This window comes from Podarcis pityusensis, assembly GCF_964106645.2.
Source record: "Podarcis pityusensis genome assembly, chromosome: 12".
Classification (NCBI taxonomy): Eukaryota; Metazoa; Chordata; class Lepidosauria; order Squamata; family Lacertidae; genus Podarcis; species Podarcis pityusensis.
In genome coordinates this window covers 28,852,133-28,870,880 of record NC_138037.1, presented here as the reverse complement: position 1 = coordinate 28,870,880, position 18,748 = coordinate 28,852,133, and the positions used below count along the sequence as shown (strand labels likewise).

The 18,748-nt window shown below is 41.1% G+C and overlaps 1 protein-coding gene across 2 annotated transcripts in view; it reads left to right on the top strand.

Annotated features, from left to right (window-relative positions):
* The window catches only part of SLC25A13 (solute carrier family 25 member 13), a 109,633-nt gene that overhangs the window by 67,309 nt on the left and 23,576 nt on the right, over positions 1 to 18,748 (top strand). For both annotated transcript variants that reach the window (XM_080974770.1, XM_080974771.1), the window contains 4 exons: positions 836 to 920; positions 1,664 to 1,822; positions 6,143 to 6,195; positions 7,033 to 7,113. In XM_080974770.1, coding sequence (XP_080830896.1) covers positions 836 to 920; positions 1,664 to 1,822; positions 6,143 to 6,195; positions 7,033 to 7,113 — 378 coding nt within the window. The remainder of the gene's footprint in view (positions 1 to 835; positions 921 to 1,663; positions 1,823 to 6,142; positions 6,196 to 7,032; positions 7,114 to 18,748) is intronic.

Below are 18,748 nucleotides of genomic sequence, written 5' to 3'. Positions count from 1 at the left end.
TTTAAAAATGTTTTGTTTCAGGTACATTTGGATTTTTTAAAAAAAAACAGTAGTGGTATAGTAAACCGAGAAATATGTTTTCTGTTGTTTCAGAAACCCAAACTGGTTTCTTCGGTATCTTCGTGGTCTGATGGCAAGAAAAACTCCACAACACTTGTTTTAATGCTAATATCTCTTGCCCCTATGGCAGCCCAGGCCAGTGTAACACATAGCCATGATGGAAAATGTTTTTGTTTTTGTTTTCTTGCGTGCTTCATGTATTTAGACATTCCTCAAAAGCAGCCTAGGCACAAGAGTAGTGTTGAGATCGTGATTTGGCTCAAAACTGGAAGCAGGCTGGAACATTTTCTAGGTGCCCAAAATTGTGACCACTTAAACCTTTGAATAATTCACTTGGCTGCAGTTGTCAATGAACTTGGTGGGACCTCCTTCTGAGTAGACACGTATAGGATTGCACTGTAATAAAGTATCTGAGTCTCAGTTTGCTGTGTAGAGGACTCGTTGCATACTACTGTTTGATGTTCCCTTTTTATCCTGAACAAGGAAGTTTTGCCCGCTGCATTAAGAGCAAGGGCACAGACAGAAATCCCATGATGTAGTAGCTACCTTGGATCAGTGTCTGGATGGGAGAACACCTTAATATCCTACCTGTGTCCCGTTTTGTTCCTAGGAGTAAAAGTAGAATAGAGCTGATTACAATATTGTAGTCGTTAAATTTCCTCTTTCGTACTTGATCCTTGATTTGTCATTACTGTATTGCTGTTCGGCCACAGTCTAACTTTCCCCCTTTGCCTTTCTCTTCCCAAATCTTCTCCCCAAACTCCACCACCTGCAGCAAGCTCCAAGCGATGTGTCTCGTCCCATTCTCATCCAGGTAGCAGAATCTGCGTACAGGTTTGCCCTTGGCTCCATTGCTGGAGGTGAGTGAGGGAGTTGGGTGCACAAAAAGAACTTTTGAGAAAACCTTTCCACTTGCTTCTCTTTTACCTTCCCTTCCCTTCATTATATACAGAGCTCTGCAGCTTGTGACCAGGTTACCAAAAATGGCGCGAGCTCTCCCTGGCTTTTTTTGGTACTTCCCCCAGATTTAGGGGAGCCTTTTCAAACCTTCTGCCCTCCAGATGTTTTATAGGACCATAACTCCTGCATCTGGAGGGAACCAAGTTGGGGAAAGCTGATTTTGGGATTCAGTAGAGTGCGCTTTGTGAATAGCAAGTGGAGTTTGCAATGAAAATGTTCTAGTGGTGTGATCCCAGTTGAGATTCCAGCCAGCTATACCCTTGTAAGGGATACTTCGTTCCATCCTACCCCTTCCCCAATTTTCCAATATTCTCCCACCCACCCCAAGAGCCAGTCAACATTCCATGCCCAGTGAGCATGCTCAATTCTCATTTAGCAGTTTTCTTTGAGGGGAGGTGTCCCACCCACCCCTATTTTTACCCACCCTGGCCCTGCTGATATCTCCCTCTTATGTGTGAGTAGTGCAGGGATATTACGGTTCAAAGGATGGAAGGGATGAAACTTCCTCCTGGATGCATACAAGCCCTGCGACACTTGCAGGGTGGTTGTCCGTTCATGTACAAGCTTAGAATGAACCCAGTGCAACGAAGCTTGCTAGAGAAATGCTCCTGTTTTTTAAAAAAATTGTGTTACTTCCATGTAGCTGTTGGAGCCACGGCAGTGTATCCCATTGACCTTGTGAAAACCCGGATGCAGAACCAGCGCTCCACTGGGTCGTTTATTGGAGAGCTGATGTACAAGAACAGCTTTGATTGCTTTAAGAAAGTGCTACGCTATGAAGGGTTCTTTGGGCTCTACAGAGGTCAGTATACCAAGTGTTGTGCCTCCCTCCCCATTTGGTGCGAGTTTACAAGAGAGGACTTGCTGCTGGCATGGATTTCTATATCACCCTGTTCAGAAGAACTTAACTCAGAATGAAAATTCTCCAGGATTGAGTTGTGGCGTCCAAAGAGGAGCTTTATTGCCCTGATCACTCCCAATATTGATTGGATCTCTTTCTCCAGCCCTGTCTGCCACAAGGCATTTACAGAAACGACGTGGGCTGCATTCCTAACCCCACTCACCTGGGAATAAGCTCCACTGAATTTGGTAGGGCTCACTTATGAGTAGACATGGTTAGGATTTTGCTATAAGTGTAAGATGGTAATAGTACCCTCTGGAACACCCTGTCTTGTGCAATTCGGGAGGTGTCAACTGGGGTGGGCTTTAAATGTCTGCTGAAAACGTATCTGTTTAGACAAGCTTTCCCTGACTCTTAAGAAATCTTTAGATCTTACTGTTCGGTGTTCTGTTTTTATACTCAGTTGGGTTTTATTGCAGCAGCTTAACATCTTCAATCAATTCCTGTTGAATTTTTGTGGTATCTTGATGTATTACGTTTGCTTGGGTTTTTAAAAAGTTACATTCTGTCTTGGATGAGCCTCCTTAAGCAGCATATAAGTTATATAAATCAATAAGCCTTAGGAAAGCTTTTTACCTGCTGTTCAGAAGCCCTTGATTTTATACTCATCATCTCAGTTTGCTGTTGTGGACTGGACGGATCGGTCTGTCTTAACTGGAAACAATAGAGGAGCTATGTGAAGTGCATAGCTGCTCCAAAGCCTGCAGATGCCATCAGGAACATTTGGGGCCATCTGATGCTACATAATACCTTGCCATTAGCATATTTGTATGACACAAATAGCAAAAGCGGTCATGGTGTCAACAGTATAGCTTTAGAATAAAGATAATGGCTGCTGGTTATCATGAACTGGTGCATCAATTGCAGTGGCTGTACCTCTCTTGCAGAGGCAGGACCTGTGATCCACAGAAATTATATGCACAGACAGGGGAAATTGCTTTGATGTTGCCAGCTGGCAGGTCCCATTGCTGAGGAAGGGAGGCCACTGTGAATTATTCATACCACCCCAGTACAAGCATTTCCTGCTGTGTCTTTTCCTTTCCAGAGACACCAGGAAACAGGGCATGCTCACCAAAGCTTCTAAGATAAGCTTTGGGAACCGCACTTCCCAAGAATAGCGGCAGCCACAGCTGACTGTGCGTATAGCAACATCTATTAACACCTAACTCTGGAGGTGTCACTGCTGCCATTCCTTGCCTCCAGTAATACTGGGAAAGGAAAGAGTAAGTGGATCTGCTTTGAATCAGTCTGGACTTCAGGGCAATCTTATGTGAATCCCAAAGAGCAGGGACCCATGAACCACATTTTCCAGACCCCACCTGGTTTCTGGTGTAAGACTCTGACAACCTCCCAGAACACCGATCTTAAGACAAGCAGACTTGAACAAAGAGAGATTCCAGTGTGAGTTTGCTGAATCACGGCTTCTTGGGAAATTCATCTCTTAACTAGAGTGCCCTGGCTCCCACCCAGCACATGTAGACAGAGACGTTTACTTGAAAATAAGAAAGGGTTTTTTATTCAGGCAAGTAATGGTTCCGTCTCAAAAGCAGACACAAAGCTCAGGAGACATGGTTCAGGAGTTCAGGAACAGGGCAAGAAGTTCAGAACTGGACAGAAGCAGCAAAGAGGCCCCTTTAAAAAGTGACTCTTAAAGATGAGGCGTGATGATCTGCTCGACTTCCGGGAATGTCAGGATTGCAAATGCCTCTGTTGGCGCAGGTGGGTTTGTTTGTTCCCACCCGCAAAGGCGGCACCTGGTTCTAGGTGGCAAGGCTGCACCTTCCTGTTCAGGCTCCTGCTCAGTCTCTGCCTCCTCCTGTTCTTTCTCCTCCCTTGGCTGATCAGCAGGCGCCTTAGCTTACTGCATGTCCAACTCAGTTTTTTGTGACGCTTCTCTCCAGCCAAACCACCTGAGGCCAAGGTTTGTGCTTGGCTTGCCAAACATGGTTTGGGAGGAACAAACCATGCCCTGTGACCATTCAAAAAGCTGAAGGTCGGGGTACACTTGGGAACAATGTGGGTTGTTGCACACAGAGGTGTAAATGGAGGGGAGTTGGCAGAAATTATGTTCCGCCTTGTGCTTTCCACTCACACCAAAGTTCCTTTGCATCCACCCATATATGTGAAGATCTTCAAGAAAGTGGTGAAAGCAGTATTCAAGTAATGTATCTCAAGTTACACCATTTCCAGCATCTTTAGTAGCATATACATTCCTAACAGAAGCTGTTAGTTATCAAACTGTAATCCAGGACTGATTCCCTGGTGTGTTAATTGTGGTTTTTTACAAACCGGTTTCATGGGATTTTTTTTTTTAAACACACAACTGTGGTTTGTTACAAACTGGAACTTGGAAGCCTTAAATCCCCTTCAATCATTCACAAAAAAAGAGGAGGGGGAGCACATGAGTCCAAGGTTGGCCGTGCTCTTGGAAGGACCAACCATGCTTTGTCATTCCGCCTGAATCTGGCATACATCTAATGGACTGAGGTTGCCTTGGTTTCACACTTAAAATACTAAGGAGGTAAGCAGGAGTAATCATCATAGCCTGCTTCTGTGGGATGGGGGCTTAAATACACATAATAGGCACAATCCAAAGACGTTGCAAATGCTAAAATCCCATTAAAACCAACAGGTTTTAAGTACTCCAGACTCTACTGGAGGTACAGAGCTATTTTGATTCCCACAATCACAATCACTGAGCAGGGAGACTGTAAATGCAAGAGGAAATACAGTACTTTTTTTTTTTTTTAGTAGCTTTCCAGCAACTCTGAGCTTGAAAGAAAACCAGACTTAGTGCCTTCTCAAATAGCAGGCAAAAGTAGTTGTGGCAAAATTGATTTGCTCCAAAATCAAGCATAAACAGAAATCTCAAAAAGCTGCTGCAAAAAGAGCAAAGTGGTGGAATAACCATAATGCCTCTTTATTCTCTCATCTGCCTTGAGAGACGCCTCTTGAAGTTTGTTCAGAAATAGTGAGCTGTTTTTTTTACTCAAACATGAAAATATGTATAATTGTAAATTTTTGTTGTGTTGACTTTCTCAGAAATAGTTGCTTAAGCAAATGGCAAATAACCCTAAAACATTTGTAAAATTAAGCTCCTCCTCTCTTTTTTCCGTTTTGCAAAGAACATTTTATGCAGCACTTGGCTTTCAATCCTTTCTTCAAGATTGCCCAACAATCCGTAGCAGAAATTCAGCATTCAACGAAAGACTTACAGCTACCTGCTTGTTTATCATAGCACTTGTAACTTTTAAAAAGCAAATATCTTGTGTATGGCTAGGTAAATAACCTGAGCTTAAATTTTAAATAGCAAATCGTTTGGCCAGGACAAACCATTATGTGAACTTAAAATCAGCCACGAAGAACACAGGAATATGCTTTATCCTGAGCAGACCATTACTCTGTGTAGCTGAATATGTCTCTGCCTGACTGCCTGGGGCTCTCCAAACCTTTGAGCCAAGGTCTTCCCCAGCCAGGCTTGCTACCTGCTAACTGGAAATTTCAAGGATTGAACTGGGACCTTTTGCATGCAAACCATGTGCTTGACCACTGAGCTGTAGCTTCAAAATAACTTTGACGTGGCTTGGCTTTCTTTCTTTCTCGTTGGCTATTTCCTTATGGCTGCAGATCTTGTTGCTGGTGATAATTGAAGCATTTGGGCATGTTCAAGTCATTTCTCTCACACACTATTTCCACAACTTTTTCTTGAAACTCTACAAGATTCATAAGGGAATCTATGGAACAGATGAAATGTTCAGCTGTTTTCAGCTGATGGGCTTTTTGGTCTTGTCTCTTAAGACACTGTGATGAAAAAGCTGTGTACCATCCTTGCCAACCCCAGACTGGCAGTGCATGCGAACAGACGAGTCTCTAGGTTTCTGAAGGTACAGCAACAAGCTAATGCATTGCTTCTGAATGAGCCCAAGGGAAATCTGTAAAGGGCAGGTTTCTGAATTGTGCTTCACCATTAACTCTGAATTCTAAGTCATTATAATGGAGATATATGGTGGTGTTTGAATAGCCGCAGTTCCCAACCATGATTATTTTCGTTTAGGTGGTTAAAAGAAAATCATAATGATGTGTCTAGATGCTCCTGTTGAACATAAGAGTAGAAAATTGCCCTAAAATGGCCCTCCCTCTTTTAGGTGGCAAACTTTGCATAGCTGTTTATTTGCCAACTTAATGATACATTCCGTAATATGTATTTTTGCTCCTTTACAGGTCTTTTGCCACAATTATTGGGAGTAGCCCCAGAAAAGGCCATAAAACTTACTGTAAGTACAATGCAAAAACCTTTATCGTATATAATCTCTTATTTTTGTATCTTTGAATTTCCCAGTGAGAAGACTTAGGGGGTTGTTGGCTTAAAGCCTGCATAAGTGCATACCTTCCTTTGATAAAGTTATACTTGCAGAATGCAGTCAGTGTTCATATCTTGCCTCTGGGCGCTGCAGGTTGCACGGAGTGTGTTTCTGTGTGTTTGGGATGAGAGTCTAGCTAAAGCCCATCATCTAACAGCCTCATTTGAAATGTTCGGCTCAGTAGCAGTCCCCTTCATCTTCATTGCCTTGTACTTTAATATAAATAACCATGACATAGAGTGAAAACCTTGTACAAAAAAAAGAAGTCCTGTTCATACATTTTCATGTTCCTTAAATTACTTATTTCCTGTAGTGCTCAAAGTTGAAAAGCAACTAAGAAATCCATAAATACCGAATAAGGATACTTTTAATTTTAGTCTGAAATCTTGTGTGCACTATCTTCTTAGCAGTAAACTCAATCATTGAAATGATAATTTGAATTATTACAGCTTATTTTCAAGATCAGGCTCCCACACAGTGGAACATATTTGAAGAAATATTCAAAAATATTTAAGACTAATGCTTAAACTAAGCTATTTTTTAAATAGATGAATATACCTGCTGATATGTAAACTCTCCTGCTGTGCTGTAAATCTGATTTAAATGGAGCAGTCCTCTCTCTTTTCTAAGTATACGTACGATATTGATGAAAGCCATAGAATTCATACTTATGAAAATTGGTATTCTTTTGTTAAAAAAATAATGGGACATGTTTTCTTCCTTCATTTGACTGAAATTTTGTTTTCCAAGGTAAACGATTTTATAAGAGACAAATTTATGGCGAGAGACGGTTCTGTTCCTTTAGCAGCAGAAATTGTCGCTGGTGGCTGTGTAAGTATCTTCTTTATATTTGTTTTATCTGAGATGCATTTATTAGGAACAGAACCACAAAGATTAAGCATTTAAGCTTGCGAGCCTGTTGGTTCCTTCCTTAAGTAGTCAATTGAAGGTGGCTCTTAAATGGTAACAGGTTGAACATTTTGAGTGCTTTTATTATTTAATTTAACAGTTTAATAATTTTTGTTGTAACAATAACAAAATTAATAGTAGTTGTAGTAGTAATAGCTTGGTATTTTAAAGGTCCCCCTTTGCTAAAGTTACATACAGTGTTGCTATATTTGTTATTATTACTCTTGTAATTATCTTGGCATTTTAAAAGTGCACTTGGTAAAATGATAGACTTGATTACATACGATGTAATACAATACAATGTTGTTGTTGCAATATTGGCAGTTTAATCGCTTGCTTGCAAACACTTATAGGCTTGCTTAAATACAATGTGTATTTGAAAGTTGGCTCGACGCACAAATTCATCGTGGCACCTACTCTGCCTTGTCCTTCTCGTCTTTATGCCTCCCTTGCCCACATTTCACCCGCTAATGTTCCCATTCAGGCCACAATACCGGCTCTGCAAAATGGCAAAAACGATTCGCGCTTGCTTGTTGCCATAGTGTTGTTAGGCTTTGTGATATTAACTGAGTGCCTCGTGCGTTCCCAAATGTATGCCGTATATAAAAGGCGTTCTGTTTTGCAGTCCGTTTTGCCTTCCTGGGGTGGTATCTTGCTGAACGACCTGCGTTCCATTCTCTTTAAGTGACAATATCCCCGCTGCTTAGTTTTGCAACATCGGTTTATATAATTATAACCAGCGCTCTATCGAGGAGTATTGATTTTATTCAAGCAATTAAAATAAATCCTTTGTACATGAAATGAACCCTTGTTCAAAGATGAGTGCCATTTTGAAGACAGAGAAGGCTGTTCATTTAAACTGGCTTTGATCATCGGGGCAGGGCAGGGCTGGTGGCGTTCCAAGCTGACTGGTAAATTTCTTGCTGTCATAAGAAGGATGAGGTCACTCTCTAAAGCAATTTATATCTCTGCTGAAAAGAACGTGGAAGCACAAAACGGATCCCAGCAAACAGTACCGTAATATCAGGAGAAGAAGAGACTTGTGCAGCTGTGCCTAGAGAAAGCGGTGTATGTTCTTCAGTGCAGTGCAGGCTGACAAGCTTTAGCTTTGCACAATTCTCCTAAGGGTGGGGGCGATGTCTGCCTGTTCTGTTTGATCAATGACCTGTCACACAGTGCCAAGTAGGCTCACCTGTTCTGTAACTGAAGGAGCATTCAAGGAGCATTTTTCTTTTTTGAAAAAAGGAAAGACCGTGGACCTTTTTTTGTTCGCAGGGACAAAATGCACAGTGATAAAACTTTAAACGAAATAAAATATTTAGGGATGCAGAAGAAATATTTCCAAATGACCAAAAGCCCAATAGCAGACAGACAAATTATTATTATTATTATTCATTTTTATAGCACCATTTATGGTCAATTTACGTTGTGTCAGTTTGTGCAGCCGATTGATTTTCCTAATTAATTCTAAATAATTTGCAAAAAAAAAAACACTTAAGAAAATAAAGTAATGACACAGGTATCTATTTAGTACCTTCTTATGGCTCAGTCATGTTTTGAAAGAGGACCATTTCATAGCCGTATTTTCAAAAAAAAGTGCTGTATATGCTGGATCTTTCAGCCGGCACCCAGACTCTAAAATTAATTATGTGATTCTGCATAATTTCCTGGCAGTCAGTGTTTGGTGGCAAACAGCCCAGGGCTTTCTTTGAATTGAAGTGTTTAACTAGAGGGCAGACAACAGTGCCAGGTAGGTAGGATGAGACTTGTGTTGTCTCTTTATGGGTGGCCTTGTTTTGTTTATGTTCCAGTAGGTCTTTCAAAGTTGGCAGCATGGATAGAGATGGTAATTCCTCCATATTCATTTCATTTCATACTTATTTTTAAATCTTGTATCCTACCCTTCGTCCATAGGTCCTGGTTGTATTGTCTTTCTCTCTCGTTTTCCCTCATTCTTCTAAACACAGGCTTAACAAACCGGCAACAAAATGTTGAAGTGTGCGTGTAAAGTCTTTCTGTTCCGTGTGTTAATCAGCTGTGCTCCCTTCCCTTCCCACCCCCTTTCAATGTTCCATTTTTTCCTTCATCAGGAAGCAAGGGTGTTCTGTGGCCAGTCCTTCTTGGGGTTAGTTTCCTCTGGAGGTGTTTTTGTACTTCTGCAGACCTCAGGGCTCTCTCTCAAGTCTGCTGATACTTCCCCCTTGGGGTGGATTGTGCTGTTTCGGCTACATAAGCAACAGCACTCACTCCTGAACATCAGAAATAAAGCCACTCGTTGACTGTGGTTAGTCTAGACCTAGGCCAGTGGATGATTAATTTTGAAAGCCTTACCGCAGAGCTACGCAATAGGTATACAGTGGTTCTGCTGTTGTTGTTGTTTTACACGGTGCAGCTGCTGAGGCTACAGTTTGAAGGAAAAGAGGGGCTTCTTAATCCTTTTTCAGATGAAAACTGCCCCTTTTATACCCTCTGTCGTGAAATGATACGGTTGCCACTTCTTTTTCTCTCGTGGGTGAGAAACGCAGTTGGTGGAGGAAGGGAGAAGAATATGTCTTTCCACAGGAAAAAACAGCAGTGCAAAAAGAAGCTTCTGTTTCCCTGCTCATGCTGCCCCCTTTTTAGATTTCTGCCTCATGAAAAAGAAAAGAAAAGATTCCACGAAAGACTCATAGACTTTAGGTTGCAAGTTCTGTCCTTCATTTTGACTTTTGCTGATTTTTACGCCAGTGAGATGGATTCATCCTACGGAGAGGGAAGGAAGCAGCAATACGAAGTGCAATCCTGTCTTGGTGACTCCCTCCAGGCCTTCCAGTACACAAGCCCCCAAAATTATTGAGTCTGGGATAATCATGAAGTCACCTGTTGAAGTAGCACACAGGCAGGAGATAGGTGGAAACATACACTGGCTCTATTGTCCTCTGTTCAACAGGACAGCAGATTTCCATTTCAATATTCACTTGTCATATCTGCTCATCAGTAGCTTGATTTGCAGTGCAGCCTAAGGCATGTCTGCTTACAAGTGCAACCCACTGATTTCGATGGGACTTAAGCCACAGCTAAGTGCATGTAGGACTGCTGCCTTAATGAGGGTTTTGTTTTGCCCTTAGCTTCCATTGTAATAAAGGTTTGGGGGTTTGTTTGCTTTTTATAAATGTAAACTGATTCCAGCTAAGGAGTTGTTGTATGCCGCATTGGTTTTTTTTCTAAAACGAGAGACGGCGACAATCGAGAATAGGAACAAGTGTTTTGAGCGGCTCAACAGGTACATTGTCCTTCTGGAATTTGGTTCGGTGTCACATGCAAAGTTGCGCTTTGCTGTTTGCGCTGCAGTTGACATTCCTTGACTTTGGAGTCACTGGGGAGCTCACCTTGCAGAATGATTAGTGAGAATTAGTACACATGGTTGACTTTTGCACTTGCAACCCACAAAGCTGCTTGTCTCAATGGAAAAAGCCGCCTTCGGTTGCAGTGAACTTATTTTCTTCGCTAGGGAAAATAAGAGGTTTTTGTTTCATGACCCCACGGTACTTAATACAGTTGACAGCCCAATTCCATCTTCTCATTAAGGAGACAAAAGGTATCTTGGAAGGTTATTTTGATATCGGAAGTAGCGTAAGGAGGATTGATGTGCAAATTGCCCTGTTTAGTCACATCTCGAAATGTTTCATCTGTAAGGTCATTTGGAGAAAGGGGGGGACTTGTGCATTGTTAGTGTGGTAAGTTGCAAAGTGCTTGATGGCATGCTCTTTGCTCTGATAGCTTGATCCACAGTTTACAAAAGTCTTGTGGAACTTTGAGCATAATTGCAACGAACCCAGCCCTTTGCTTGACGGGCTCTTTAGCTCACCTAAAAATGGCGTGGGTTCAGAATGTGATCTGGATACACACTGAGCCTGCATGGCCTAGTGGTTAGGGTGTTGAACTAGGACCTGTGAGACCAGGGTTCAAATCCCCACTCAGCCATGGAGCTCACGGGGTGACCTTGGGCCAGACACTACTTTCAGTATAGCAGAGTTGTTGTGAGACTAATATGAGAGGAATAGTGTATGCCACCTTTGGGCTGCTTGGAGGGAAAGTAAATTTAATGATAATATAAATAGTGTTTTTATTTTAATTCCTCAGACATAATTCCTTTTCGCAGCAGATTACAATATCATTTGATGTCTTTGCTAGAAGGCTTGGAGAGAAGCATTGTAGCTGGTTAAATAATAACCTGTTAAGAAAACACAGTGGCATTTAAGAAACGCCAAACTTGTGTTGACTCTAATGGCATGTGTGGAAAGGATGCAAATAATCAAAGCAAATAGTTCTGAAAGTACACAAACAAGCTTGTCACTGAAGTTTTTGTTAACAATAGGAGGAGCCAATAAAGCAGAAGGGCTAAATAGAAACAGTTTGTGCACTTCTGCTATGCTGTCGAAATTCTAACAGAGCACTTGCTTAAAAACCAGTGGCACAATATTCTGGATGAAAGTAGAATTGTGTTGTAAAGCAGTGTAACTAGGCATTTAGCCTGGACTTGTCATGCCCTGTTCACTCACATTTTATAGGGCATCCACACAATGTCCCTGTCCCTGTGCTTATTGCATCTTTTTTTCTTATTGCAGAAAGCCTGGGGGCTTTTAAGAAGTAGAGGTAGTGCAGCCTCCACAGGTGTAGATATTAGCAGTGATTCATCAGGCAAGTTAGCTTATCACAGCTCAGCACACTTTCACTTTAACATATAGGCACCATATTATAATCCTGTTGATTTTTTAAAAATTGAATTTCCTGGGTACTCCTGTTTAAATATGGAACTTTAAGCAAAATATTCCTTAAGAGAAAGGGTGTTTAGCAATTTCCCATTATAAAGCTAATTTTAAAACAAAGAGAAAGAAAGACCTTTTTCATTCACCGCTGTTTTAGGAACACGTTTTCTTCCTAATTAAACACTGCCACTCTAAACTTCCAACCCAAAGCAAATATTAAAACACTTCATTTTTGACATTTCAGGGATTGTAATGGTCAATCGTGCTCAAATGAGAAGGTGTTTAGTGCCAAATAAATGCTCTCTCTTTTTTTAACAGTCTCAACTGTTCTCTCCCATCCCCTCTCCCCGCCTGCCCCCTCTCATTTCACTGCTCAGGAGAAATGGACCTTCGCTGCTCATACCAGCTATGCCATGCCTACTGGTGGCAATAGAACATAGGAAGAACATATAGACAGTGCAACATCTTTAGTAGTAAATTTTCATTTCGTTTGTGCCTTAACCATGGAAGAACAACAATTTATTTGTATGTTCCACTTGTCTGGGAGCAGCCCTGACGGGATACAGTATTCGTTTCTTATTTTCTAAATTTAAGCAACTGCCCACTTAAAATCTTGCAGCAAGAAACATCTTCCATCTCTCTCTTAGAGAATCTTAAACATAACTGTATTGTAGGGTTTGCATGTATGCTGGCAAAATGTATGCACCCTCGCATACTCCTGGAGTCTGTGCCACCCCAGCGAGTGATTTTTGCAAGGATTTGAACTGGGCAACCTTGTTAGAAGCATCTGTGTTTGGCACAAGGGATAAATAGCAAGAATGCTTAATGCATATTTTTTTTGCTTTTGTTTCCAAGCGAAGAGTGTTTGATCCAGTTGGTGTAATGTGTACTTTGGGTATTGTTTCAGATCATTGCAAAACACGTGAGGATTGCAGCTTTTGTGATCCTGGTGGTTTAATTTAATTTAATTTAATTTAGGGAATATGTGTTACTGTTGTGTGAAGAAAAATGAAAACTTTCACAGTAAGCAAAGACCTTGTTCTGAATAAGTCATTTTATTTGGCAGAAGTCTGCATTATGGATAAAATAAAACACTGCACTTTATTCCAGGAGGGGAAAAGATACTTGTGGTGGAGGATGTGTGTGTACAGTATTTAGGAAAGAAGTTGTTCCTCTTCTGTGTGTGGGAAAAAATAGATTCTTGTTCTGTGTGTATGGAAAAAAACAAGATTTGAACTTCTCTAGGGAAGGGAAGTTATCTGTAGTATAGCATATAGGAATATGCTGATACTCCATATGGAATATTGGCTTAGATAGCTAGATCCATTTCTGAGGTATAATTTGAGCAGCCTCAAGCACCTAGAATTTTGTTTTCACTGAGTAATTCATTCTCCTGAATTGATATGGGATACAACACTGGTATCAACTGAAGTCTGTTATGTAGAGATGAGAGTGGTAATTTCTGGCAGGATTGAAGTTGCTTATGTGAGACCATTTTTACCTTTGGACTACATTTTTTTTAAGTGTTGTTTCCTCTGTTGCCCTTTCTTTCTTTAAAAAAAGTTAAGTATCTTTTCATTTTAAGAAAAAAAAGAGAAGGCGCTGCTTTGAAAAATAATTACTTCAAGCTTCTTTGCTGTCTGTTCTTTATGAATTATTAGTATTCAAATTTAATGTAATTTATAGCGTTGCTTGGTTTTTCTTCAATTAGTGTGCTCTTCTATCACCATGTTCAAATGCAATCCAAGGTTCTCACTTTACTAGAATACAATTTTTTATTTTAAAAAAGATCCCTAACTCCACACCCCTGTTCTTTCAGAAAATTAAAAGGGATGCAGTCCCATGTGGTATTCTCAAAGATAGCAAATCTATCAGGAATTCGTGTTTTCTGCTGTTTAACCTTTTATGGAGCTGAGTGGATCATTCCTTCTATCCCACCAGTCAGGCTATGCTTACTCAGTTTCTACAAGAGCCATACAAGGGGGTATTGCCACAAGATCTATGGCAGCAAGTAAGGCTGAAACGGAAGATGTTTGTTGATCTGTTATAATTGTCCCATCTTACAATTTGCCAATGAAGAAATTGCTTGTTGCCTTCGGAGCAGGAGTACAGATGATAACTGATAAGGTTTACATTCTCACTTTTCAAATATAAAACATTCCTTACATTTCAGGTGGCCTGGAAAGTAGTGACAATTTTATGGAACCTCACCTGGGTAGTTGTCAAGCTTGACAATCTGTACTAGAATGTGTTATTGTTTAATATTGCATTTCATGGCATGCCGTTGCTGTTGTGTTAATGTTTGTTTGCTACAAGTAATTGAAATCTTATTGCTGGACCACTAAAAAGAACTGAATTAAGAAGAGAGAAATAGTTATGAATTTTTTTAAAAAAATGTTACTACAGTCTGCAAATGCGCAAATAAAGGCAAAGGGGTGGTATCATAGATTTAATTCAGCTACCAGACCTTAAGACATGGAAGGTCTGTAAATCATTAAATGTTACTACTTCTACTACTTTCAGTCAAAATAGACACATACTAGAGGCAGAGCCAAATGTTAACATATTTGACAAACCTGTGACTTAATTGCTTTTATAACATCAATCAAATAGGCTCCACTTTGATTTCTTGGCTCAGCTTCTGAAGAACTGCTATAGCTAATAAAGTGAAAAATATCAAGTCTTCTGTTTTTATAGCACAGAACTGGTCAGAGCTTGTAAATAAACTATATTTTTCCTACTTAGACATGCCGTTAGAAAATTAGAATGAGGAAATCTTAAATTTTTTCGTCTTTTTCCTCACTAAATTAATTCTATGCCATGTTAGTAGAAATATTACTGTTTCATATTGTTTAATTCCATGGTTTCGTACAGCTTACCTTACCAGCTTTTTTTTTAAAAAAAAGAAATCTTCAGCATTTTGTAAGATAAAAATGTACTGCCAAAGTCCTTAAGTTGTGTGTTCATATTGTGCTGGGCTGATAAATCCCGTTTTGTTTTTTAAATAAGAGGGGAGCATTCCTCGTTTAAAAAAAACCCATTGCTTTTCTAGTAATTTCAAAATGTAAGAAGTATATTGTCACACTGGTTCTCTGCTTATTAAGATTTGAGTAGCAGAGAGAAGTGAGATGAGCTGATACCCGATCGGGACTCTATTTTCTTCAGGTGTTGGGGGCATTATCATCATCATCACCATTTATTTATTTATTTCCTACACCTTTTCTTCAGAAGTGGGATTCAAGGCAGCTCACAAAAATGAAAACTAACATGGTTAAAACACAGAAAGCTTTAAAAAAAATAAGTTAAAAATTAAAGTATAACAGAATTAAAATGAAATAAAAACAGATCAAATCTAGTAAATAATCAAGTAAAAAAACACACACCCAGTCAGTTGTTTCCCAAAGCCCAACACCATAAAAGAGCCTTTACCTGCTGGTAGGACAACAAGGAGGGACCCGCGTGGCACTGTGGGTTAAACCACAGAGCCTAGGGCAGAAGGTTGGCAGTTTGAATCCCCATGATGGGGTGGGCTCCCGTTGCTCGGTCCCTGCTCCTGCCAACCTAGCAGTTCGAAAGCACGAAGTGCAGGTAGATAAATAGGTACCGCTCCGGCAGGAAGGTAAACGGCATTTCCGTGCACTGCTCTGGTTCACTAGAAGCGGCTTAGTCATTCTGGCCACATGACCTGGAAGCTGTACGCCGGCTCCCTTGGCCAGTAAAGCAAGATGAGCGCCGCAACTCCAGAGTCGGTCACGACTGGACCTAATGGTTGGGGGTCCCTTTACTTTTACCTAGGACAACAAGGAGGGAACCAGTCTAGCCTCTCTAGGAAGGAAGGCTCTCTAGGAATGCTCTGTCATTCAGAGGAGCCAAGATGGCTCCAAATTTCAGTGAACTAAAATGAGATCCCTGCCCTGCATGTACCACTCTGGTTAATAACTTTGTAAGTTGCTAACTTTGACCAATATGGTCATACTTTTTACTGAAGTCTGTGGTGCAGCTAGCTCTGTAGTTGCAGGCAGAGGTCTGTAGCTCCTCCCTCAAAAACAGGGTAACCGCGTGATCTGCTTTAAAGATGACAATCCTCTGTTTGAAGACATCTTCTCTATCTGAAGGGCTTTCTGGTCCACGTCTGGTTTAAAGAACCATGAAAAGAGAGCAGGGAGAGCCTTGTGGGTGCCTATCAAAAGTTTTCCACTAAGACAGCAGGCACACACAGGTCACCTGATCACTGCATCCCTTACTATTGTGAGATATATTGTATTTCTGCTTAAATAATACTTATTAAAGAATTAGCACATGTACTGGTTTGGGGGGGGAATACTTCTCTTATTCCCCACCCCCCCACACACTTTAATGACAAATTTCCCCTATTTTGGCAGTGCATATGTGGCCACCCTCTCAGCAATAACATTGTCGAGCAGGAAAATGTCTGGAGTGGAAAGGAGCAGCCAAAGTTATCAAAAGGCTGGATCTCCTAGTATTTGGAATTCCTTAGTGTAGAACAAAAGGCTACTAAGTAGAGGCTTTTAAAAAACAGAATTATCCTCTTTGGGGACTCCAGATACTCCTGCCTTTCCATTCTTGGAAACAGAATGCAGGGCTCTTCCTAAATTCTTTTAATAGTCCATGCGACCTTGTTTTTTGAAAGATGTTCAGGTACAACCCTTTACTCACAAATTGGCTTTTCCCAGCGTTCAAGCTGTTCCCTCTATCTTTAACAAGGCAAACGCAGCGGTTGCTTGCACTTAAATAGATGATATTCTTCAAAACCTGAACTTCAATGTATTCGCAACCAATTCATCGGGGGTCCCTCCTTTCCAAGTCCAGAATTCTGTGATTTACAAAAGTTTGCCGTGTCCTCTCTGGAGTCTGAGGTGCAGGATATGGGAAGGGAAGAAGAAGCAGGAAGGGAGAAGAAGTTGCATTTATCATTTCATGCTTTCCTCTTAGTTCACTTGCGTGTAATGACCTGAGAGCTTCCTTCAACTTGTTTTTGAGTGGTGGGTCAAGCAAACAATCAAGTTTCTTTCCCTCCCAAATGGTAATTAAGGTGGTCAGCAGCATTGTGGTAATATTTCCCTCCCCCTCCTAAGTGACGGAACACTCTTCTTTCAGACAAAGGAGAACTATCCGATTCCCTACCCCCTCCCCATTTCTCCTGGGGAGTGCAGAGAAAATAATGATAAAGAAAGAAAGAAACAGAAAAGAAGAATGATAGACACGTGTGTACAAGGTTATACTGCCATCGAGAGGTGTCTAGTGATATTGTGGTTTTTGTTTTTTGTTTTGAAGTCAAGAGTTGTCACTGAAAAAGTGCAGAAACAAATTTCCATAAAAATACATATTAACCTACAGTAGAGAGTGGATGAGGCGACTTAGGGCTGTCGTGTTGTGTGGTCCTTGAGAGCTGAAACAATTCAACATTGATCCTCATCTTGCTGTTCCATAAAAGCGTTCCAGCAATATTTATTATTTTAAAAACAGAGTGATATTTTAACTTTAAGTGCTTTTTTGTTTTTGTTTTTACTTTTTTTAATCGAATCCTTGCATATCTAATGTAGTTTATGGGATGTCGCTGAGGGCTCTGAAGCAGCAATGTTTTTGCACAGGAGGGCTTTAAATTCCTGCAGACAGCCATGACATAAACCCCTTTTCTTTTGTTTGTTTGCTTGCGAGTATAACATTCTGATCCCGCTGCTCCTCCAGAAGCTCCTTGGAAGCCTCTCAGCAATCTGTGAGGTAGGTTAGGGCTGACAGATCTTGGCTTGCCCGGGGCCACCTAGTAAGCTTCCTCGTTGAGTAGGGATTAGGTCCTGATTCAGACCCAACATCCTGGCTCTGGGCTGGGGACCCTGCGACCCTCAACTTTAACTCAGGCAGCATGGCCAATAAGTAGGAATAGTGGGAGTCCCATAACATCTGGAGGTTCACAGTTTTCCAATTCTTGCTCTAACTTCACAGCATTGATAGAAGCAAATTAACCACCGTTGGTTAGGCTGTGGCATTCACATGCATATGCCTCCAGAGTGATTTTGGACCAGTCACTGTCCCTCAGCCTACCTCACAGGGTTGTTGTGTAGTTTTTTGGGGGGGACCCATGTTGAACTCTTTGGAGGAAAGGTAGGATATAAAGGTAACAAACAAAAAAAACCTGCCAGTGCATTGGTAGTACAGTGGTACCTTGGGTTAAGAACTTAATTCGTTCTGAAGGTCCGTTCTTAACCTGAGGTACCATTTCAGCTAATGGGGCCTCCCATTGCTGCCGCACTGCCGCTGCACAATTTCTGTTCTCATCCTGAAGCAAAGTTCTTAACCCGAGGTACTATCTCTGGGTTAGCGGAGTCTGTAACCTGAAGCGTCTGTAACCTGAGGTACCACTGCACCATACTTCAGTGTGAAATTGTTGTGGAAGCCTTCCAAAACTTCAGTCTACCGATGGTAGAATAAGAGTGGCTGGGTATATTTATAACTGTTTCCTCTTCACCATTACTGTGCATGTTGCTTTTGATAATTAAAAAAATACCTCCTCAGGCACCATCATGTTGCTTGGTCACAAACACATGAACAGAGTCAGTGCCACTGATGGAATGCCATGTGCAGACCTCAGCTAGCCATGTACTTGAAGCGCAGGTGAAACTTAGTGATGGGGTGAACACTGAGATTGCATATATTAAGCAAATGTGTTCAGATTTGATACTTTGCCGCTGCCAGGCAAAACAATGAAACTTCGAAATATAAATAAATAAAGCCACAAGTTGCTTTAGCTTAGTCCCACTCAGAGTGGACCCGTTGAAAGGAATGCCCCT